Source organism: Nyctereutes procyonoides, unplaced genomic scaffold, assembly GCF_905146905.1.
Source record: "Nyctereutes procyonoides isolate TBG_1078 unplaced genomic scaffold, NYPRO_anot_genome, whole genome shotgun sequence".
NCBI lineage: Eukaryota > Metazoa > Chordata > Mammalia > Carnivora > Canidae > Nyctereutes > Nyctereutes procyonoides.
This window is the reverse complement of record NW_026575118.1, coordinates 782145-806933: the sequence shown is the minus strand read 5'-3', so window position 1 is coordinate 806933 and position 24789 is coordinate 782145. Positions and strand designations below refer to the sequence as shown.

Here is a 24789-nt window from a genome sequence, read left to right as displayed (position 1 = left end):
CCTTAACAAAGCATGCTTAATTATAATGAAGCTACATAGTAAATTTTTTAACTCTAAAGTATATTAATGTTTTTTCATTACTGATGAAATACACTACATGGGCCCACCAAAAACCTCACTGGACTTAACATTTCAGCAAACATACTTTGGTTTCAACTTTCACGGCACAATCTTCATTCACTGGTTCTTCTTGAATGTCACATTTACCAACCAAATCCTTGAAGATAGCCAAACGACATTCAGCATTTTCCTCAAGTATCTCTCGTTCCTGAAGAAGAGTTTCCCTTCATAACACAAATTAATCCCATTAAGAAAAAGCAGTACTTTGTGTTTTTTTTTTTAATTTCTAAGATTAAGGATATATGCACCCCTATGTTTACTGCAGCATTATTTATAATTGCCAAACTATGGAAGTAGCTCGTGTCAATTGATAGATAAATGGATAAGGATATGGTGTGTGTGTGGGTATGTGGGGTATGTGGGATGTGCGGGATGTGTGGGGTGGGTGGGGTGGGTGGGTGGGTGTGATGGAATATTACTCAGCCATAAAAAGGAATAAAATCTTGCCATTTACAACAACAAAGATGGAGCTAGAGATTATAATGCTAAGTAAAATAAGTCAAATAAAGATATATACCATATGATCTCACTGATATATGGAATTTAAGAAGCAAAACAAATGAGCAAAGGGGGGGAAAAAAGAGACAAACCAAGAAACCAGAGAACAAACTGATGGTTACCAGTGGGATGTATGAGGGGGATGGGTCAGATAGGTGATGGGGATTAAAGAATACACTTGTAATGATGAAAAAAATAAATAAAATAATAAAAATAAACAAAGATCAAATACTTATAAATTAAAAGGAGGTTTTAAATCATTCACATATAACTCAGAATCACTGTGAGGATTATTAGCAAGGTACTTTTAAGCCCATAGAAAAATGTCCAAATTCAGAAACCACTTAATATAAGTATAAATAACTTCTAAAAATTCTGAACAAATCAAATCCTCAATTCTTACTAGGACACGAAAGAAGTAACTTACTTAAAGTCAGCTTCCCGTTGAGCTAAATATTGAGTAAACTCCTGCGTAACTTCATCACGAATTTTAAATTCCAATGTTAACTTTTCTTTTCTTTCATTTATCAGTTTTTTCTTCAAGTCTTCTATTAAATCCAACAGTTTCTAAAACATAAATATTAAAATTTTAAGAATATATCCCAACAGAAGTACAGTCCAAGTATTCAAAATAATATAGTTGACTATAATTATGCATCCTTCTAATAGTAATATTCTCACTGAAAATTATGTATTTCCAGAAATCATTAATCTGAAAAATCAGGTGGACCTCTCCATATTTTAAAAATAGACTTACAGTAACTCTAATGTCTTACTGTATGACTACACTAAGAAAGAAAGGAAAGAAAAAAATTTGAAGATCTTTATCTACCAGGAACTACTCTGGAGAGTTCATATTTGATGCCTTCCAATCCACACAACCTTCCGTCAGCTTGGCAGCTGCATCTATATTTCATAGGTGGAGAAAGTAAAGACCAGGTGTGTGGAAAGTGCTGGACGTCAGATTTTAAATTAGTCAAGATCTAAAGCCCAAGTGTTACATATAATAGTTACTAAGAACCCCAAACACTTTCCAAAATGGAAAAAAGAGATGTTACATAAACTTATCTTATGTGGCTTTACCTACCCAATATGAGCAACAACTCTAAGACCTTGGAAAAAGCATATATAATCATATAATATAGACAATGAATAAAGCAATTAACACCTGACATAGCCAATATAGATCTGTAATAAAATAGGTTATATTTTAAGATAAAGCCTGATATTCCTTAAGGTTTCTACTTAAAGTTTCTCAATAATAAATTAATCAATAAACTCAAACTGCAGATCTTTCCATGTCTCAATTTTATATTTGAAATTTTTTTCTATAGAAATCGTAACTTTGAAATTCTCTTAAAAGCTTATACTGAGGAAGCACTTATATAACAGTATCCAGTGTTTTGGCTATGAGAATAGTTATCACAGTGCTATTGTTTTATGGTAGCACTTATATTTAATTAAGGAAAAGTGAAACCTAATTCAAAAGTCAAACGTAAAAGATTGGTTCAATTATGGTACAATCACACAGTAACCTACTGTAATGAATAATGATGACATTAATAATTCACAATTTGCACAATTTACTTTTAAATGAAGAAAATGAGGATACAAAAGAGTATAATATATACTAAAAAATCCATTAACATGAGTGATATGTAAAGAGATCTTTATATTTGTTTCCCTCTTTTTCTTTTTCCAGATTCCACCATGATCTTTTATAATTCTAAACAACCACATTTTCCCAGTTTAAACCAATAAACTGTAATTAATGATCAAAGAAGAAATGTAGGAGACCTAGAGAAATCTGCATGAATGTAGGAATAGCTTGGGAAATTCATTTATTAATTCTCAACAATTCATTTTTTATCATTGTTAGCACACGATAAAGTTTCTGCTAAAAAAAATCTGATCATTCTACCTAATTGAACCATAAGTATTAATATGTTAATATCAATGTATCTCAATGATTTTTAATGCCAACTAAAATGCTAATAACATAAAGCAAGTAGTCTAATCAGATTCATTTTTTTTTACATTTTTTAAAATTTAAATTCAATTTGCCAACATACAGTATAACACCCAGTGTTCATCCCATCAAGTGCCTCCTCAGTATTCAGGTTCATTTTTAAAATTTAAATATTAGAATATACTTTGATGAAATTTTTAAGTACCTTATCAATGTTATAGGAAGATACGCACTTATATAGTTCAGTTATGAACTATGAACTATAGCATTATTTTTCTCTGGTAAATTCAGAAATTTTACTAACATTTCAACTTTAATCAACATTTTACATAAACTTTAGCTTTGAGAAGATTAATACAAACTAAAATTGGACTACTGATCGCTCCTTTTCTCACTGAGGTTAAGTATTACATTACAGAGGTCCATGGTAAACAAGATACCATTACGTGACCAGATAAATTGGGACTCACATCTGAAGCTTTTATTCTCATTTCCAAACAATACAAGTGCAATGATGACTTTCAGGGACAATGAAGTAAATTATTAAAATGAGAATATTAAACCCAATACCTCTTCCATCTACTTGGACTTCTAAAGTCCAAGAGTACTATGATATGAGATTTGTCAACACCATTAAAGCACACCCATGAGCACAAGGTTACCAGTTATCCTAGGACAATAAGGCTCCATATATACAGACAGTTATAGCAAGTTAATAAGGGGAACTGGTAATGTGAACATGATCTAAATCTCAAGATTAATACAACATAAATAAACGTGTGAACTGTATTTGGACAGAGGATAAAAATACCATTGTTTAATCTTACTTATTTATTGTAAATATAAGATGACAAACCAATTCCTGTTTTTGAAGAATAATTGGTACTAGGTAGACATTTTGATTGGTGCTTGTACTTAAGACTGCAAAGTAGGGGGGATCCCTGGGTGATTCAGCGGTTTAGCGCCTGCCTTTGGCCCAGGGCATGATCCTAAAGACCTGGGATCGAGTCCCACATCGGGCTCCCTGTGTGGAGCCCGCTTATCCCTCTGCCTCTCTCTCTCTGTATGTGTCTCATGAATAAATAAATAAAATCTTAAAAAAAAAAAAAAAAAAGACTGCAAAGTAGGTTTGGTGGGGTATGCGATAATCATTGGTCAAAGGATAGTGAGGAACAAGGTATTCACATGACCTCAAAGTATCATCCCATAGGTAATATACTTTTACAATGAAAAGAGATCTGAAACACAATACCTTAACCAAATGAGCAAAACTTAGCATAACCAAGAATGGAGAAATCAGACATCATGTGTCTCCTGATAGGATGCAATGGGAAATTCACAACTTGACCTACATAATAGTGTAAAACCTAAATCATGAAGAAAAATCAGAGAATCCAGAGTGGGGGTATGCTACAAGACAATCAACCTCAATTTCTCAAAAATCTTTACAAGATTATAAATAACTAAAGAAACACAAGAAACCTGACATTCAAAAGCAACGTGTTAACTTTGGTTGTAGATCAAAATCAAAGTGGCTATAAAGGACATACATACTGGAACCAATGAAGAAATCTCAATATGGTCAGCATAACTAATTATATTATTGTATCAGTGTTAAATTGCTTAGGTGTGAAAATGGTCTTGTGATTATAAGGAATATGTCTACATTATTAAGAAATACATGCTGAAGTAATTAGTTGTAAGGTAAAAAAAATTAATTGTAAGGTATCATTATGTCTACACCTTGTTTTCAAATAATGGAGGCAAAAAAAAATGTGTATTCACATATACATGGAGAATGAAACATGGTAAAATGTTACCTGGCAAATCCAAGCAAATCTTTTTTTTTTTTTTTTAATTTTTTTTATTTTATTTATTTACGATAGTCATACAGAGAGAGAGAGAGGCAGAGACACAGGCGGAGGGAGAAGCAGGCTCCATGCACCGGGAGCCTGACGTGGGATTCGATCCCGAGTCTCCAGGATCGCGCCCTGGGCCAAAGGCAGGCGCCAAACCGCTGCACCACCCAGGGATCCCCAATCCAAGCAAATCTAATGGGTTTTCATTGTACTAATCTTTCTCTAGGTTTAAAATTTTTCAAAGCACAAGGGAGTCTAACTGGCTCAGTTGGTGCAGTGTCCAACTCTTGAGCTCAGAGTTGCGAGGTCAAGCCCCACACTAGATATACAGTTTGCTTAAAACTAAAATCTTTAAAAAAATTTTTTTTTCAGGATGCCTGGGTGGCTCAGTGGTTAAGCATCTGCCTTTAGCTCAAGACGTGATTCTGGTGTCCCAGGATTGAGTCCCGCATAGGGCTTCCCGCACGGAGCCTCTTTCTCCCTAGGCTATGTCTCTGCCTCTGTCTCTCATGAATGAATAAAAAAAAGCCTTCAAAAAAAAATTTTTTTTTTCAAAAAAAATATAAAGTTGAGATATATAAAAATATATATATATATATTGTTGAAAAAAGTTAGAAGAGAGGAAGCCTTAATATTCTTATCCCTAACTTCACGATAATAGTAAGCCAAGCTTAGAAGTACGAGTTCTTAATACATACTCTCTTCTCCTCGTAGCTAATGAAAGCCTTATCTTCCTCCAACGTTTTATCTAGATCTTCATTAGTAAGTTCAGTTTCCACACTTTGGTTTTCTTCACCGTTTTCTGGATTCTCAGTTAGATCTTCATCTTCCACCAAGTCTTCTAAACCACTTTCCCATAAAATTGTGGATCTTTTTACATTTAACATTTTATTAACTGAATTATTAATATCTAGTGATGCATCTTGAGAAGACTTGGCAGGTCCAAATGATTTTTCCTGAGAGGAATTTAAAGTGTCTGGAACATAAACCTGTTAAAATATTCAATGTGACTTTTAAAACAGAAAAGGAAAAATTGTCAACTAAAAAATAATTTCACACATTTAAGTCAAATGACAACTCTAGTGTTTAAAAAAGACCTATGCAGAGACAGAACATGAGAGACTCCTAACTAGGGGAAACGAACAAGGGATGGTGGAAAGGGAGGTGGGTGGGGGGAGGGGGTGACTGGGTGATGGGCACTGAGGGGGGCACCTGATGGGATGAGCACTGGGTGTTATGCTATATGTTGGCAAACTGAATCCAATAAAAAATAAATAAACACATACATACATACCAAAAATCAAAAAAATAAATAAATAAAATAAAATAAAAAATAAAAAAGACCTATGCAAACAAACATATAAGGACTTCAAGCAAAAGGGCTTCCTGATTAGCCACTATGTGAACTAGACTGATGGCAGAGCAGACAATTCTTTTTTCTTTTTTTTTTTTTTTTTTAAATTTTTTTTATTTATTTATGATAGGCACACAGTGAGAGAGAGAGAGGCAGAGACACAGGCAGAGGGAGATACAGGCTCCATGCACCGGGAGCCCGACTTGGGATTCGATCCCAGGTCTCCAGGATCGCGCCCTGGGCCAAAGGCAGGCGCCAAACCGCTGCGCCACCCAGGGATCCCCAGAGCAGACAATTCTTTATAAGAATGCTCTTTAATTGGGGGCATCTGGGTGGCTCAGTTGGTTGGGCGTCTGACTCCTGGTTTCGGCTCAGGTCAGATCTCAGGGTTGTAGGATAGAACCCCACATTGGGCTCCACACTTAGTTCGGAGTCTGCTTGGGTTTTTCTCTCCCTCTCCTTCTGCCCCTCTCCACCATACTTGCTCTCTCTCTCTCACTCAAATAAATATATAAATCTTTTAAAAAAATAATAATAATAGCAAGAGAAACTTTCAATCTTGTCAGACGCCTCTTGTCAAATGTTTAATTTTTAATTTTCCATTATTTCCTAGGTTTACAGTTGTAAGTGCAAAATATATTAGCTATGCTGACAAAAAAATGGTTCATATTCTAATAAGAGACTTAACAAAATATGCAGAAATTTGAATATATTTACTTTTTGTGCAATGGCTGAGAATTTCAACACACTGAGCGTTTCATCATAGGCAAAATAACATTGGCTGATGTTGACAATCATGCATATTTTCCCTTTACCATTAAAAAAACTTTGAAAATAGTGGGTCAGTTTACTTTCCCGAAATGGCACATGCTGTTGAAACCTATGGAAAAGATTTCAAAAAACTCTAAATTAAAACAAATCTCATAAAGTAAGAATGCTGATAAATTTTACAAAGAAATAATTAATCTAGCTATCATGGACTTCTAGGTTATTGATTAGTTCTGCCTATGAAAGTCATTTTCTGTTTGTTATTTTCTTTAAATACTAACAATACTACTAATAATAATAACTCACTAGACAAAATGTTTAAAAAAAATCACATTGAATTGGGTCGCATTTTCTAGCATAAAGCAATTTTACAATATACACCATGAAACACCTTTACTAAAAATGATGAAGGCTAATTATAATTTGCTCAGTCTAAAATACTAATTAATGAAGAAATCTATCACATCTAGAAGAAAACAATGATTTGTTAAGAATAAAGTGGTCATAGATGCTAAGCCAGAATCATGAGAAGCTTATTTTCTAAAGTGTCTGTTGACATATATTTGCTATGGAAAATATTGTGTTTACTTGATGAGTCACTAGCATCAACTGACACTGTTTTTTATTTCAATTTTTTTAATCCAAGAACTCTAAGTATTTCTATTATAATCCATATATTGTCATTATGTAAAAGGTTAAAAACAAAAAATTTTCTAAAACTAAAGTTGAAAGTTTAAATGTTATTAATAATTAACATGCCAGTAGCCCTTCAAGTAACACTTACTTTGACTTTTCACTGTTTTTCAAAACATTGATACACTTCCCCAGAGTCAATAAAGAAGTGTTGATGTTCCCAGTCTCTCTTAGCCTTTCCCCTTCATTCTGTGTCTTCATGGTTCTTTCTGAACCAGCAAGATCACATAAACACAATCTAAATTAACCAAAAAAAAAAAAAAAAAACACAAAAACTATAAAAAGTTCTTCAAAACAGAACAATTCAAAATAATTACAATATATTTTTTAAGAGAGATAGAACGCATTAGTGGGGATAAGGGCAGAGGGAAAGAGAGAACTGTGAACAGGCTCCATGCTCAGCACAGAACCCTGCACAGGGCTCAATCTCACAATCCTGAGATCTTGACCTGAGCTAAAACCAAGAGTCTGATGTTTAACCAACTGAGCCACCCAAGCGCCCCCAAAATAATTACAATTTAAAGAGTGCTAAACTTACTCACTGACGCGCATTACACGAGGCATTTCAGAATCTTCAATCTGTAATATTCTAATAGTGAATATGCTGTGACTAAAAGAAAATACAAAAATCAAATGGTATTTTTTAATTTCTGTATTCTAAATAGGCAAAGCAAGCAAAAAAAAAAAAAAAATCAACATTTATTTCCTAATACCAGCCATACCTCCGGCATTGCATTTTCCAACTAGTTGCCAATGTTCCATTGTCACCTACATACTAACTCCCTAAAACCAAACACCTATCTCTCATTTAGCCCCAAATTCCTTGAACCCTCTTCTTCTCTTAATATTCAAACTTCAATTAGTGAAATAACATAATAAAATCTCAATTTACCTGCAAAAAATCGTACTATTGGTTAAAATGGTGTATGTGTAGATATATATATATGTATATATATGTGTATATATGTGTATCTATATATACGTGTGTGTGTGTCTGTGTGTATATATATATATATAGCTAATTTTCTTTGAGTAGACACCTAAAGCAAAGCATACATCAGGCCCAAATACAGGCTTATCTGGATCCTATACCATCTGCATGCCATCCTGAGCATGGGGGATGGCTCTTTCCCCCTTAAGAGACAACTTGTTTTAAACATCTCACAGCTGTTGGGCAGCCCAGGTAGCTCAGCGGTTTAGTGCCACCTTCAGCCTAGGGCATGATCCTGGAGACCCGGGATCGAGTCCCACATCAGGCTCCCTGCATGGAGCCTGCTTCTCCCTCTGCCTGTGTCTCTCATGAATAAATAAATAAAATCTTTAAAAAATAATAGTAATAAACATCTCACTGATTAAACTTATTTCCTTTTGTCTCTCATGCCTCAATCCCTTCCTTCAAAAACATCATTCTTTAACCCCTTGAGACGCATATTGCAGGCAACTCTTAGAATATTGAGCTTAGATATTCACATATAAAACAACTAAGAGATTCCGTGCAAATTAGTAAATTTTGTCAGAACAAGAAATAGTCCTAATAATCTTATGTGTTTAGTGCTCTCCAGTTAAAAGAGTATTTTTTTACGCCTATGAATTCATTTAACATATCAGAGAACCTACTAATTTAATCTTAAATTAGTTGTATTTACAATAGCACAGAATACCCTGGGTACTTCAAGTTCACATGGCAGGAATTCCTCTTTACCTCCTACTAGAAGCATTGTTTAGCTTTGTGAAGGCAACACTCTGGTGCTTTATTCCTAGTTTTAAAAGTCTATATGCTTCTTTGGAATCAGACACTTGAATCCACTGTAGATCTTTAAAAAATAAAAGAGGACACATATCACTTTAGAAAAACAGCATTGTTGTACAATGTAATCTCTTTGGAGATTTGTAATCTCTTTTCCCAAAGACATAATGAAATCTTTTAATAACACCCCTTAGGTGGAATCCACTCAGCTATTTCACATTCCACTAGAAAAATGATATACAAGAGAAGGACATTATAATTATTTTCCAATATTTAAGTTATAAAAACACAGATAAATGTTTTTCAACAGTAGGCTAAAGAGAAAATTAAAAATAAAAAAGATTACTTAGAATTAAACATCCAGGGGAAAAAAAAAAAAAGACAAAGCATACTGTGAATTACACCTACAAAATTACCTAGATGTGAGACACTGCAGACTACAATTCCTAAGTGAATCATGAAGCCAAATTTAAAGTCATACCCGGCACTTTATAAAAGAGAAGTAGAATACAGAAAAACATCAAAGTGCATTCTTTGTACTAAGAGTAAGCATAATTATTCTGAGTTATAAATATGTATACATATATATACACACATGTGAGTACAGGTCATGATGTTAATACATGTATGTACTTCCTACTTTGAGCAGTGGTTTTAAAAAGTTGAAAAAACACCACTGTGGAAGAACAGAAACATTTCCATAGATCCACGGCAGCTATAAAGTAACAGAATAATGTGAACACCAACACACACAGCTCTTCCCAGAATCCCATCAATGATATTCAAGCAAAACAGTATTTACATTGACCCCTATACATTCAGGTTTAATTAACATACCAAAACACACTTCCAAAGCACAAACTTTTTTTATAATGTTGATGTTAATAATATAAAGGTTTTCAATCTCTAGTTTGATGTAACAAAGACTAGAAAGAAACTTCAGAGCAATAAGATAAAAAGCACTCATTACTATACCTTTTATAAAAGAATAGCCCTTTACATCTTGCGAAAGGCGTAGTATCTTTCTCTTTTGGAACTTAGATAATACGGGAACAAACAAGTCATAAACACATTCATTGTAAATCTCAAAGAAAGAAACCCAGACAGAAAATTTTATATTATTATTCATATTCAAGCTAGCTTGTTCACAGTCTTTCATTGATTCTTCAGACTCTGGGATATTCAAAGAGTTTGTTAAACTTCCTACAAAAAATACAAAAGAATAATCACAAAATTAAGAAATTGACTAAAAATGAGATGAGACAGATCAAGACTTCTAGACTTGAAAAACTAATTATCCTTAATCTTTTTTTTTTTTTAAATTTTCATTTATTTATGATAGTCACAGAGAGAGAGAGAGAGAGAGAGGCAGAGACACAGGCAGAGGGAGAAGCAGGCTCCATGCACCGGGAGCCCGATGTGGGATTCGATCCCGGGTCTCCAGGATCGCGCCCTGGGCCAAAGGCAGGCGCCAAACCGCTGCGCCACCCAGGGATCCCATCCTTAATCTTTTTAACCAGCAATGTAAAACACTTTTTGGACCAAAGCAGATGTTTAAAAAAAAAAAAATGTGTATTAACCAAAGCTTGGCTTCTTTTTATCTTTCTTTTCTTTTTTGAAAGAATGCCAATGGGGCAGCCCAGGTGGCTCCGCGGTTTGACGCCACCTTCAGCCCAGGGCATGATCCGGAGACCCACATCAGGCTCCCTGCATGGAGCCTGCTTGTCCCTCTGCCTGTGTCTCTGCCTTTCTCTCTCTCTCTGTCTCTCATGAATAAATAAAATCTTACAAAGAAAAAACAAAGTTAAAAAAATAAAAAAAGAAAGAATGCCAATGAACCAAACTGAAGTTACATGTAAAAGACAAAGAAAAAATATTATCTCTTGAATTCTAAATGAAAGTTACAAGTGAAAGGAATTCTCTGTGATATTAAATCCAAATAAAACTTTACAGTGTTATTTCATATTGCTATGTACCATTTTCTAAGAATTACTGTGATTAAAAAAATTAAATCATTAGGAGTGATTCAAAAATTAAAAGCTACAAGTGTATTTCATATAATCAACATTTGAAAAGTAAGTGGAGAAAGGAAACCTTACCATAAAGACTTTCAAAACTATCATTCTGCATCACAACCTAAAAGGAACAATATTTTTTAAGTTAAAAACCATTTTTAGTTAAGATTAAATAGCCAGTATATCATATCTATCCGAAAAAGTCACTAACCAAACCACAACTTTCATCTACTCAATTCAAAGACTTATTAATCCTTTCCCCTAGTTAAATAACACAGTCTCATAATAAGAAATCTGGGAAACTACAGAAAAGTATTAAAAAGAATATCATCACATCCCTGTCACTCACAGACAATTATTAGTAATATTTCAATATGTTCCTTCCTATCATTTTCCCCACATTTATTACATTGAAAGCTTTTACTTTTACTCGCTGTAACTAAAAATTATTTGTAAACAAATAATGGTGGCTATGTAACTGAATAGATGTGAAATGACTTAATTATTCTATCAAGAATATTTAGATTATTTACAAAGTTTTGTCAGTAAAAATAATACTAAGATAAAAATCTTCATTTATAATTTTTTTCTTCTGCATTCTAATTATTTCCTTAGGATGTATCCCTAAGTGTGAATTAGTGGATAAAAAAACATGAAAAATGTTTAAAGTCCTACAGTACTGCCAAACTGCTTTCTAAAAACACATTTTACAATGTACGAAAGCATGATTTCATTTTTTAAATATTTTAATAACTTCGTAGGTAATACAATGTTTTAACTGGATAACTTGTAAGACAAATTTTTTTCATTATTAATGACTTCAATTTCCTCTAAGAGGGGCACCTGGGTGGCTCAGCGGTTGAGTGTATGCCTTCAGCTCAGATTGTGATCCCAGAGTCCTGGGATCAAGTCCCACATCAGGTTCCCTGCAGGGACCCTGCTTTTCCTTCTGCCTATGTCTCTGCCTCTGTCTCTCTGTATCTCATGAATAAATAAATTAGATCTTTAAAAGAAAAAAAAAAAATCCTCTACCTACTAATCTCTATAATTTTTAAACTATTTTATTTCAGAAATCATAATCATGGACTCTGGGCTTTGAACTCCACTGAGCAAAAATCTTTTATTACTTTGAAACCCTGATTTCTAAATCTTAAAAAAGAAAAACCCTACCAATATTTTGCAACTATCTATAAAAACTGTTAATAGTTTTAACAATCTTGAATAGGATAAATGTCTGAAAACAAAACATAAAATCCAAAAGAAACAGGAAGAATAGACAAATATACCTTTACAAAAAACATTTTGTGAAAAACTAATAGAGAAAAGAGACCAATACATAACCTAACAGATAAATGTTATGCGAAAGTTTCACTTTTTACTTCTCATATCCCTTGTTTATTAGATTTTGTGTGTACAAATTACTTTTACTTCTATAATTTTAAATTTGTTTTAATTTTTAAAATTTACTTTTTAAAAAAAAATTCTGATTCATTACAGAACTATTTCTACAACAACCAAAAAAGATTTTAGAACTATTTACATTTGTATTGTTTAAACATTTCTGCTATTTGTACGATATGAGGCAAAAAGAGAAGCCTTCAAACAAATTTATATTTTTCTTTAAAAAAAAAAAAAAAGACAACCAACCATCACCAACACCACCAGGAAATATTCAAAGTAAAGAGCTTATAAAAGATCATGATGTATATATTTTTCACATACTAGACTACTTCCATACCTCTTTAATTTGCCGAAGCAATGCACTTTTGCTAGCAACCTCTTCTTTCTCTTGGTATGGTGATAACCGTAAATATTCTCTAGATCTATGTGGTTTAAGGTTCATCTTTGTATACAGTCTTTCCTGAAGACTATCAAATAATACATTCAAAGTTCGCGGCAGAATACCAATATTTTCTTCTGTGCCTGTGAAAAGAACTTTTGTTTTATACTCTCTTGGAGTAGTAGGAAAGTGCAAATGTTCCTGGATTACCAATGCTCCTTTTATACCACCAACAGGCAAGAATGGACAACTAAGACAAAAGCAAGAGAAGCTGAAGGATTATTCAGTTTTCCATCACTTTGCTCTTCATTGTATAATGGGTATCTTATCAACTATTATACTGATGCAAACCTGAAATTTTACATTGAGATCACGCCATAAGATTTGCAATTACCCATAATCACAACGTATAAAAGTAAACAAAATGCCAAAATGCTTCCCTGGGTATCCATACTTAATTCACTGCATCACATAAATCCTTTTCCTGAACTTTTATCATCTAATAATTCTCTATCATACTGGGAAAGTAATTTCACAAATGAATTAAATCAACCTGAATCAAAAGCCACTGGCAATACACATTCAATATGCTATTACTATCAGAGAGGGTGACAGAACATGAGAGACACCTAACTCTGGGAAACGAACAAGGGGTGGTGGAAAAGGAGGTGGGCGTGGGGTTGGGGTGACTGGGTGACGGGCACTGAGGGGGGCACTTGACAGGATGAGCACTGGGTGTTATGCTATATGTTGGCAAATTGAACTCCAATAAAAAGAAATTTAAAACAAATATATATGCTATTACTATTAAAAATGGAGCAAACGTACGAGGTAATGGAAACATAATTACATGGAAGTATTATGAGAATGAGTAAACATTAGTGCTTTTTTCTTTTCTGGCAAAAATAATACATATTACCTTGAAACGTATACGTTTTTCCTGAATTGGTTAGCCCATAAGTAAAAATCAGCCGACTTTGTCCTTTCAAGAGGTCCTTCACTGGCTGCATAATGCAACCCTGGAAGAATTCCTTCTGTGTAGTTTCTGGGCCAAAAACCTAATAAGCATTTTTTAAAACAAGTCTTTTTAGAAAATTCAAGTAAATGTTTACAATCAGTTCTACCCTATAACTCATGTTTTAACAAAATTTATTTTTTTTAGGTTTATTTATTTATTTAAGTATCTCTACAGCCAACCAACATGGGGCTCAAACTCATGACCCTGAGATCAAGAGTTGTATGTTCCCCCAACTAAGCCAGCCAGGCACCCCTCATGTTTCAAAAATTTAAAAGATTTCTTTTATAAGATACACTTAAGATAGGTGCCATAGCCCCAACTCTCACAAATATACATAATAGTTTAACTACTGTCAAAAAGTTTTCAAGATAGAAATCCGACCTAGTAAATCAAGTTTTCATTGAAAATTTAAAAGAACATCTCTTAAAACAAAAAGGGTTTAAAAAACACTATACAGGAATTTATTCCCTTCCAATTACATATTTACAAACCTGAAATTTGGGTTCTACTCTTAAGAAAAAAAATACAAGTGCCTAACACCTAAGTTCCACAAGCACATGATATATATATATATATGTATATATATAATATATATATATATAGTTCATTATATATAATTATGTAGCTATTTAGCCTAAGCCAAATTTCTTCTACTTAAAAGAAAAATCTTCAGTTTCACATAAGTACTTACCTTGGAGAAAGTAAATTTCTGTGCCATCTGCCCAGAGCTTTTCTCACTTAACCGACCAAGGATGCTCTGAGGATCTTTCAGCAAAACAGTCTGTGAGTCCAACATATACACACAGCCCTAGAACACATACATACATACATGCATACATACATAAATAAAGTCCCACAATAAATATATAAAAACAATGGTATTTTGTCCATTTAATGAAAGTAAAATCCAGTTAAAGTCAACACAAACCTCAGACTCATGTTCTTTTTCTGACTGTGTAAATGGTCTTATCCGAAGATAAACCTGGAGATAATCTTTGGATTCCAAACTATTTGCCTTAAAAAGAACAAAATAACTGTATTATTAAAATGCAAAATATGGCTTTTCAGAAATCACCTTTCTTTAAAGTGGCTATTACATAACAAGCTGAGACTATACAGAACCTCTAAGTAAACAGTGATTCTTCTGTTTGTAACCGTTTTCTACGTCTAAAGAGAAGCAAATCTGCTTTAAAAAAGATACCACAAAAGACTCAGTTTCCTCTACCTTTTATATTTATACTTGAAGTTTACAATATATCTCTTTTCCATAAGATCCTAACCTTTAAACTAAACACAAATAACAGGGCTCTAAGTCACTAAAACACAGTATTCTAGAATAAATAACATGCAACCAGAATAGTCTATTATCCCAAATGTTCAATTTTATCCAAAAAAAATTTTTTTTTATTTTTTTTTATTTTGCTATACAGCATTCTCTTTATTCCTGACTTTGGGAAGAAATGAGTTTAGCTCATTTTTTAAAAGTAATTCTAAAGAAATGTGGTTTTTTTCCTAAGTAAAAAGGAAAGAATTACTAAATACAACTTGCTAAAAAAAAACACACAAAAACTAGAAAATCTTAACATAGTTGAATATCTATTAAAGAAATTCAACTTATATTCAAATAAACAAAATAATTCCCAAAAAAACCTCCCAGCCTTGGTAATTCATTAGCCTAACTTCTCTCAAACACTTTAGGATAAATCATACAAATCACAGGCCTTCAAGAAAATAAAGGGAACACTTTTCAACTAATTTTGAGTATGAAATAAACTTCATACCACCATCTGACAAAGATATCCCCAGAAAAAAATTCCAGAATAATATCCCTAATTAAGACATATGCAAAAATTCCCTAAAAAAGTATTAACCAATATATAAAATAGAATAACATATCCTGACCAAAAATGTTTTACCTCAGAAATGCAAGGTCAGTTTCGCATTCAAAAATCAATTTGGGGCAGCCTGGGTGGCTCAGCAGTTTAGCACCACCTTCAGCCCAGGGCGTGATCCTGGGGGCCTGGGATCAAGTCCCACATCGGACTCCCTGCATGGAGCCTGCTTCTCCCTCTGCCTGTGTCTCTGACTCTCTCTGTCTCTCATGAATAAATAAATAAGTAATCTTTTAAAAAATCAATTTGGATAAATAACCGTATTTTAAAAAAATAAAGAAATGTTTATCCCTCCCTACCAGATGTAAAAGGGGGGGGGGCATTTGAATGATTACATGAAATTGACGTAAGTATTCAACATCCATTCATAATAATTCACAGCAAAGTAGAATAGACAGGAATTTCTTTCAAAGGGCATTTATAAAAATCTACAGCTAATATCATCCTTAATGATGAAAGACTGAATCTAAGATGAATAGCAAGGTAAGTAACAAGACAAGGATTTCTGCTCTCACCGTTTTGTTTTTTTTTTTTTTTTTTTTTTTTTGATTCATGAGAGACACAGAGATAGAGGCAGAGATAGAGGCAGAAGAGAAGCAGGATCCCCGCGGGGAGCCCGATGAGAGACTCTATCCCAGGACCTGAGATCAGGACCTGAGCCGAAGGCAGATGCTCAACCACTGAAACACCCAGGTGCCCTGCTCTCACCATTTTTACTCAACTCTGTACTAGAGGTTCTAGTAAATGTAATCAGGAAAAATGAGAGAGGAGAGGAGGGGAGGGGAGGGGAGGGGAGGGGAGGGAGGGGAGGGGAGGGGAGGGGAGGGGAGGGAGGGGAGGGGAGGGAGGGGAGGGGAGGGAGAGGAGGGAGAGGAGAGGAGAGGAGAGGAGAGGAGAGGAGAGGAGAGGAGAGGAGAGGAGAGGAGAGGAGAGGAGAGGAGAGGAGAGGAGAGGAGAAAAAAGAGAAAAGGAAAGGGCATTCAGATTGGGGAAAAAAAAAATTCTCTTCATTCACAGACATTAACATTTATATATAAAAATCAACCAGAATCTACAAAAACGTTACTAGAACTATTAAATGAGTTTAGTAATATAACAAAATACATGATCAAAATGCAAAATCAATTATTCTTTTATATATTGGGAAGAAAGTCAGAAACAGATTTTAAAAACCAATACTATTTGGAATAGCATCAAAAATCATGAAATACCTAAGGGATAAATCTGACAAAAGATGTGAAAGACCCATGCTCTGGAAACTGCAAAACAGTGTTCAAAGAAATTAAAAGAGACTAAAAGAAATTGAGATACACCTTGTTCACTGTTTGGTAAACTCAATATTGTCAATTCTTCCAAAACTGAACTACGGATTCAATGCAACTGCAATCAAAATCCTAAGAGGCATATGTTGTGGCAACTGACAATCTCATTTAAAAATTCACAGTGTGGGCAGCCTGAGTGGCTCAGCGGTTTGGCACTGCCTCCAGTCCAGGGCGTGATCCTGGAGACCCTGGGATCGAGTCCCACATCGGACTCCCTGCAGGGAGCCTGCTTCTCCCTCTGTCTGTGTCTCTGCCTCTCTCCCTGTTTCTCTCATGAATAAATAAAATCTTAAAAAAATAATAATAAAAATATAACAAATAAAAATTCACATAGCATTCATTGATGACCTCTACCTCTGAAACTAATAATAAATACACTATGTGTTAATTTACTGAATTTAAATTTTTTAAAAATCTAAATAAATAAAATCTTTAAAACAGAAACAAAATTATAAAAAAACAAACAAACAAACAAGGAAATGATACTGACGTCCAAGCAACCGCAATACATAAAGAAAAAACTTTAATGATAAAAGCTACATTTTCACACCCAGCTTTTCTTTTTTCTAAAATGACAGAATGTCCAGCCCATTTATGGAAACCTGGTAACCACAGAAGTATATTTCTTTTTTTTTTAATTTTTTTTTTAATTTATTTATGATAGTCACAGAGAGAGAAAGAGAGAGAGGCAGAGACACAGGCAGAGGGAGAAGCAGGCTCCATGCACCGGGAGCCCGACGTGGGATTCGATCCCGGGTCTCCAGGATCGCGCCCCGGGCCAAAGGCAGGCGCCAAACCACTGCGCCGCCCAGGGATCCCAGAAGTATATTTCTTATTGGCCTCTTCTGTCCATACCAGCTCCTAAACTGTCAAAATAATTCTGCTGAGAGATTTTCAATGAAAGGGGAAGAAAAGGAATGGGTTTTAATTTCAGGAAAATTGAACAAATATAACACTCTTTTCAGCATATCTTGCAAACCTACTCACTACAAATAAGGTATACGCATTTTAAAGTTTCAAAAAAAAAATTTTTTAAGATTTTTTTTTTTTTTTTTTTTTTTACTTATTCATGAGAGACACAGAGAGAAACAGAGAGGCAGAGGCACAGGAGGCTCCATGCACGGAGCCCAATGTGGGACTCAATCCTGGGTCTCAAGGATCACGCCCTGGGGCTGACGGCGGCACTAAACCGCTGAGCCACCCAGGCTGCCCTCAAAAAATTTTTTTAATTAAAATTCACATAGCGGAGCACCTGGGTGGCTCAGTTGGTTAAGCATCCAACTCTTGATTTCAGCTCAGGTCCTGATCTCAGCTCAGGTCCTGATCTCAGGGTCCTGAGTTCAAGCCCTGCCTGGAATGGAGCCTACTTAAAAAATAATAATAAAAATAAAAATAAAAATAAAAATTCCAACAGAAATGCAAAGTATCTAGAATAGTCAAAACAGCTATGAAAAAGAAATTTGGTGGGCTAACATAACACTACCTGATTTCAACACTACAGTCATCAAAACGGTGGAGTACTGGCAGAAAGACAGACAAATCAATGAGACAGAATACTCAGAAATAAACTCCCACATAGGACATCTGATTTATGATAAATATACAAAGGAAATGCAGTACAGAAAGCATAGCTTTTTCTACCAATCATGCTAGAACTGGATACTTATAGGTAAAAAAATAAGAATTTGGATACACACCTCACATTGTATATAAAAATTAATTCAAAATGGATATCCTAAATATAAAATAAATCTGTAAAACTTCTAAAAGAACACACAGAAGAAAATCTTTGTGACCTTGAGTTAGGCAAAGATTTCTTAAATATGAAACCAAAAGGACAATCCATAATAGAAAGAAATGATAAAGTTAAAACTTTTGTTCTTCAAAAAACACTATTATGGGATAACAGGCATGCCACAGACTAAGAAAAAATATTTACAAAGTACCTATCTGATAAACAGATGCAGCTGAAAATAAAAGGAACACTTAAATAATAATATAAAAACAACCAAAATTTTTTAAATAGTCAAAGATTTAAATTGACACTTTACCAAAAATACACTAGTGACAAATAATTACATGAAAACATTTATTTAACATCTTTAATTAATAAGTAAATGCAAATACCAATATGATGCCAACACATCTATTAGAACGACTAAGAATAAAGACTGCCCAGAAAAGCCAATATAAAATTGAAGGAGAAAAACAAAGCTGGAGGACTGACACTATCCAACTTCAAGACATACTATAAAGCTACAGTAATTAAGAGAGCATGGAATTTGCAAAAGAACAGAAACAATGAAACAGAATATAGAGCCCAGAAATAGATGCACATAAATACAGTCTACTCATCTTTAACAAAGAAGCAAAGTAGGGGGATCCCTGGGTGGCTCAGCGGTTTAGCGCCTGCCTTCGCCCTAGGGCATGATCCTGGAGTTCCAGGATCGAGTCCCATGTGGGGCTCCCTGCTTCTCCCTCTGCCGGTGTCTCTGCCTCTCTTTCTCTCTGTCTCTCATGAATAAATAAATAAAATCTTTAAAAAAAGCAAAGCCAATACAATGGAGCAAAAACAGGTCTTTTCAACAAATGGTGCTGCAACAACTGAATATCCACATGTAAAATAATCAACCTAGAAAAATTAATCTTTGACACCTTGCAAAAATTAACTTAAAATGGATACAACTCTGAATCTAAAACACAAACTACTTGGGATCCCTGGGTGGCGCAGCGGGTTTGGCGCCTGCCTTTGGCCCGGGGCGCGATCCTGGAGACCCGGGATCGAGTCCCACATCGGGCTCCCGGTGCATGGAGCCTGCTTCTCCCTCTGCCTGTGTCTCTGCCCCTCTCTCTCTCTGTGACTATCATAAATAAATAAATAAAAATTTAAAAAAATAATAAATAAATAAAACACAAACTACTAAAATCCTAGAAAATCCAAATGACCTTGGGTTTGACAATGACTTTTTAGATTCAACATCAAAGGCATTCCTAGCTTGTAAGCAATACAAAATCAGGCCACTGCTTATGGATCCTCATGTTAAGTGAAAGAAGGCAGATATAAAAGACTACATAATGCATGGTTCCATGTATATACCAAGAGGTACTTCTCCTTTGCTCCCTTCTTTACTTTCTTTCTTGATTTTTTTTTTTTTTTTTTAAGATTTATTTATTTGGGCAGCCTGGGTTGCTCAGCGGTTTAGCACCACCTTCAGCCCAGGGCATGATCCTGGAGACCTGGGATCAAGTCCCACGTCAGGCTCCCTGCATAGAGCCTGCTTCTCCCTCTGTCTGTGTCTCTGCCTCTCTCTCTGTGTGTCTCTCATGAATAAAAAAAAATCTTAAAAAAAAAGAAGATTTATTTATTTATTTGAGGGGGCATGCATAAAGAGGAGGAGAGAGAGAATCCCAAGCAGACTCCACTGAGTGCAGAGCCTCCATGTAGGGCTTGATCCTATGACCCTGAGATCATGACCTGAACTGAAATCAAGAGTTGGATGCTCAACCGACTGAGACACCCAGGCAACCCTCTTTCTTGATTTATGATTAAATGAGCTCACATTAAAAAAAAAAAAACCTCAAATATGATAGATATTAATTATTCTTTTTATTTATGTTCTTTCCCCTTCCATTATTCTTTATAAAATGGGTTAGTCCATCTCTCTAAGGCATCAAAATTAACACAAAAATGTAACAAATGGAATATAAATGGATTGAAAAATAAATATATAAGAAATAGAGCCTAGAGGCACCTGGGTGGCTCAGTCAATTAAGTGACTGATTCTTGATTTCTGCCCAGATCATGATCTCAGGCTCCAGGTCCAGCTTGGGAGTCTGCTTATAGTTCCCTCTTTTTCTTCCTCTGCCCCTCCCCCTGCTCAAGCTCTCTCTCTCTCTCTCTCTCTCTCTCTCTCCATCTCTTAAATAAAAAATTAATAAACAAGGGACACTTGGGTGGCTCAGCGGTTGAGCATTTGCCTTTGGCTCAGGTTGTGATCCCAGAGTCCCAAGATCGAGTCCCACATCAGGCTTCCCGCATGAAACCTGCTTCTCCCTCTGTCTGTGTCTCTGCCTCTCTCTCTGTGTCTCTCATGAATAAATAAAATCTAAATAAATAAATAAAGTCTAGAAAGACACACAACAAACAGTAGAAGTAGATAGGGTGTAGAAGGAAGGACTTTTACTTTTTAAACACAATTCAGTTATTTTAACTGAGGCCTGCAATTCCTAGGGGCATATGGAATATTTTACATTTCTGAGGAAATCACAGCAGTATTTAACATATACTGAACACCATGAACTATTAGCTCAAAGTTCAACATTAGATCACACTACTTCTTTTATTGTCTTATCGTGGTGAAGTTTTTTCAGTGCTGTGATTAAAAAAAAAAAAAAAAAAAAAACACACAAGTACTATCCCAAAACAAAGAGAAATAGTTACAAGGTTGGCAATATCTAATCTGATTCCAAAGCTTGAAAAGCTATGAAGTATCCTAAAGGTATTATCATTACATTAAATAACTGTAGTAATTAAAGAATAATTTTTTTACATTTACATTAATTGTTGTCAAATAGCTCTTGGTTAAGGTATAGATAGCTACATATTAAATTGTTTGGATCTACTACTTGGAAGAACTGTTACCTATTTAGGGTGCCATGAAAAAAATTACTGACATAGAAGGTTGCCTCAAACCCACAAAGTCTGGAAAGCTCTGATCATACGTGTCTGCAAGTGTGTGTGGGCCACACACATTTTCACTAAATCATGATAATCAACATAATATTTTTCTAGTACTTACCTCAGTGCTTGAAGCAACTAAGGAAAATTCACGAGAGAGATTAAGCTTAATGCCATCAAAATTTATTTCCGAAGGTCTTGCAATTGGGTCAGCACTAAACACATAAGATGGTCTAAGCACTCCATCTTGATTCAAATTAGATTCCATTCTACAAGAATGACAGAATTTTAGATAACTTTAATAAATTAGCATATAAGCCACCCATAGTCTAAGAAATCTGAGTCCAGATCACTACTAATCCCCATATAGCCAGATTTCCAGAGAAGGAAAACATTACATTGCTTCATCTATGAAGCATGGAAAAGATGCTGACCCATGGAAAAGACAATAATCAAATTATTTAGATTCTGAAACAAAAAATATTGGACACACCTTCCCATGGCTATTCACATGATCCAAACAGGTAGATCCATCCAAAGAGATCTCATAAGTAAAGGCAGTCTATTAATGAAGACAGTATAAAACATTCAATCTCTGCCTGAAATACTCTCAAAAATCAAATGAGAGTAAATTATAATCTTGTGTTATTCTGGTTATTCAATGTCTTCTGAGAATGTTACTTCCAAATTTTGTAATGTTTTAGCATTTAGGAATTAAACTCCATTATCTCGACAATTGAACTTTTTCAAATGAATTCTTCCAAATAATGCAAGCGAAACAGTGTATGTAAGCACATTCAAAACAGTACCCGACACACTGTAAGTCTTAAAAATTAAGGTGAATATGGAATACTGCATCAAAATGTTACAACTAAATTAAAAATCAAGTTACTAATAAAGGTATACTTAGGGTAACATTAACTAAAAAAAAAAAAAATAACATTCTAATACTTATTGACAATCCACTAAGTGTCTATGCCAGGGAGAAAGAGAGCTCCCTGCTGTTCTTTGACATATTAAGAAACATCCAAAATGGTGACTCCCAAACTACAGTTCCTGGCTCAGAAAGGTAGTAATGGGCATCCATATGTGTTATATAAAAAAGCCAAAGATGGCTCCTGTATATTGGCCCTCCCTATGTCGTTTACTTCTTCACAGAAGACCAGAAACATTCATTCAAAAGCCTATTATCAAATTTTTACACATCATTATAGCCCAAATAACCTTTTGGTTTTTTAAGTCATTAGAGCCTAAGTTTGCACATCCCATGAAACTGCACGCAACTTGTACTAATCACAAACTCAGGACTATAAAGACCAAGCCACTGATGTCAGTTTTCTGACCCCAGGATCCCCCGTTGTGCAGCTGTGCAAAATCACTTAAGATCATAACCCGCAAATTTAATTCTTCCTCCCCCCTCCTCTCCCAACTCCCTAGTTCCCTTGCCTTTTTCCCCTTCTAGATGGTGGGACCTCACTCTAGCTTCTGGAAGGTCTCATGCTGTGGGGGATTTCCCCTGCATGCAATCCTATCAAAATGCTACTCCAATAAAGCTCCTTGTGTGACAGGGCCACACTGTGGTCATATCTCTTCTCTTTGATCAGCCCTAAAGCCCACAAACTCAATACAACAAGGTTGTTTTGGTTTTCCTGTTTTTCCTAAATCTCAAAAAGACAAAGGAAATTATTTATCTTCAACAAAGTCCAGCAAACTGCAGGTATCAACCAACTATACACTTTGTTGTTGTTGTTGTTGTTGTTTTGTTTTGTTTTGTTTTGTTTTTAACCAACTATACACTTAAACAAAGTTAAGTGTCTTGGTTGCTTTTGTATTTACTGTATTAATCAATGATATAATAAAAATGGGATAATTATTTCAATGCTGCTTGATAGAATATTTCAAACATGTCATGTATAGGTGAAAATTAAGAAAAGGGTATCTGTTAGAGTAAAAGTAACCACTCATCTAGAACATGGGGGAAAGTCTGCCCCCAAAAGAGTTTGCAAAAACATTTAAGCGCTGGCTTGACATTACATTAACTCAGATTTTATGGAAATGCCCAGGAAATCAGAAGATAAATTTCCCTCTTTTCTTTCAATTAATTTTTGGTCTCAAAAGAAGCCTATCACCTAACTGATGTGTCCTTTATATGATTTTACAACTTGGAAGTCTTGGGTCTTGGACTTATAATAAAAGATATATACTGTTACCTCTGCTTCTGAGTAAACATGCTACCTCGTTTTAAAAACAAAAACAAACCTGAAACTTTAAGTAAGAATTGCTTAAGGCATGAACTTGTGCCAACTAATCCCTCAGCAAGAATATTAGAGTTTGTCGGGAAAGAATCACCGAAGCTTCAGGAAGTGGAACGAGTTGGGGGCAACATTCTAAACATGGGGATGAGAGCAGTCATTAAATTCGCCACATACACACCCGTCCACTTGGTCCTGCAAAGCCCAAAGCCTGGAAATAAACGCTCAGACCGCCACCACAGCGCTCCCCGCAAAATGAGGTCTTATCACCTGCCAAGCAAACTACCCACCTCGGGGATTCAGAATTAAATAAGCTTGTTAAGGGAGGTCTAGGCCTCAACAACAGCAGCAAAGCAACAATGAAACATTAATGACTGCAAACACTTGGTGTCTACTACATACTGGCACGGTTTCTGCAACTTTACGCATTATTTTATCTTTAGAAGAGCCTTCACTACCCCTTTAACAGATGACCCAGAGAGATTAAATATGTTGCTTTGTCTCATTCACCTAACATGCGGTGCAGACAAGATTTAAGCCCCAACCCAAGCAGTATGGCTCAATCCTACGATGCGCAGGCGGCGCCCACGGTGCCCCAGAAGCGCCCATAGCTCTGCAACCCAGGTCCTGAGAGTAATCTCAGGGGCACCGCGATCCCCACGGGAAGGTACTCACAAGTCAGCGCCGTCTCCCAGCCTCAGGCAGCGTATGTGCACTGTCACCCACCTCCTTCCTCGCACGCTCACCTGGGCGGACCCCTTCACCTGCAAAGTTGCCTGGCCTGCCTGACCGGCACGTAGCGCCGCGATGTTTTCGTTTTCAAA

General features: G+C 35.1%; 1 protein-coding gene across 3 annotated transcripts in view; it reads right to left on the bottom strand.

Moving 5' to 3' along the window:
• Window positions 1-24789, bottom strand: part of KIF20B (kinesin family member 20B) — a 74538-nt gene extending 49749 nt beyond the window's left edge. For 2 of the 3 annotated variants that reach the window (XM_055334438.1, XM_055334440.1), the window contains exons 1-16: window positions 24641-24789; window positions 22207-22275; window positions 21835-21982; window positions 14750-14836; window positions 14513-14629; window positions 13723-13861; window positions 12762-12946; window positions 11108-11144; window positions 9984-10211; window positions 8964-9075; window positions 7800-7871; window positions 7353-7499; window positions 6518-6680; window positions 5145-5435; window positions 1046-1185; window positions 146-284 (exon numbers count right to left, since the gene is read on the bottom strand). In XM_055334438.1, coding sequence (XP_055190413.1) covers window positions 146-284; window positions 1046-1185; window positions 5145-5435; window positions 6518-6680; window positions 7353-7499; window positions 7800-7871; window positions 8964-9075; window positions 9984-10211; window positions 11108-11144; window positions 12762-12946; window positions 13723-13861; window positions 14513-14629; window positions 14750-14836; window positions 21835-21982; window positions 22207-22214 — 2013 coding nt within the window. In that variant the 5' untranslated portion in view covers window positions 22215-22275; window positions 24641-24789. The remainder of the gene's footprint in view (window positions 1-145; window positions 285-1045; window positions 1186-5144; window positions 5436-6517; window positions 6681-7352; window positions 7500-7799; window positions 7872-8963; window positions 9076-9983; window positions 10212-11107; window positions 11145-12761; window positions 12947-13722; window positions 13862-14512; window positions 14630-14749; window positions 14837-21834; window positions 21983-22206; window positions 22276-24640) is intronic. The other variant, XM_055334439.1, reaches the window with a different exon arrangement.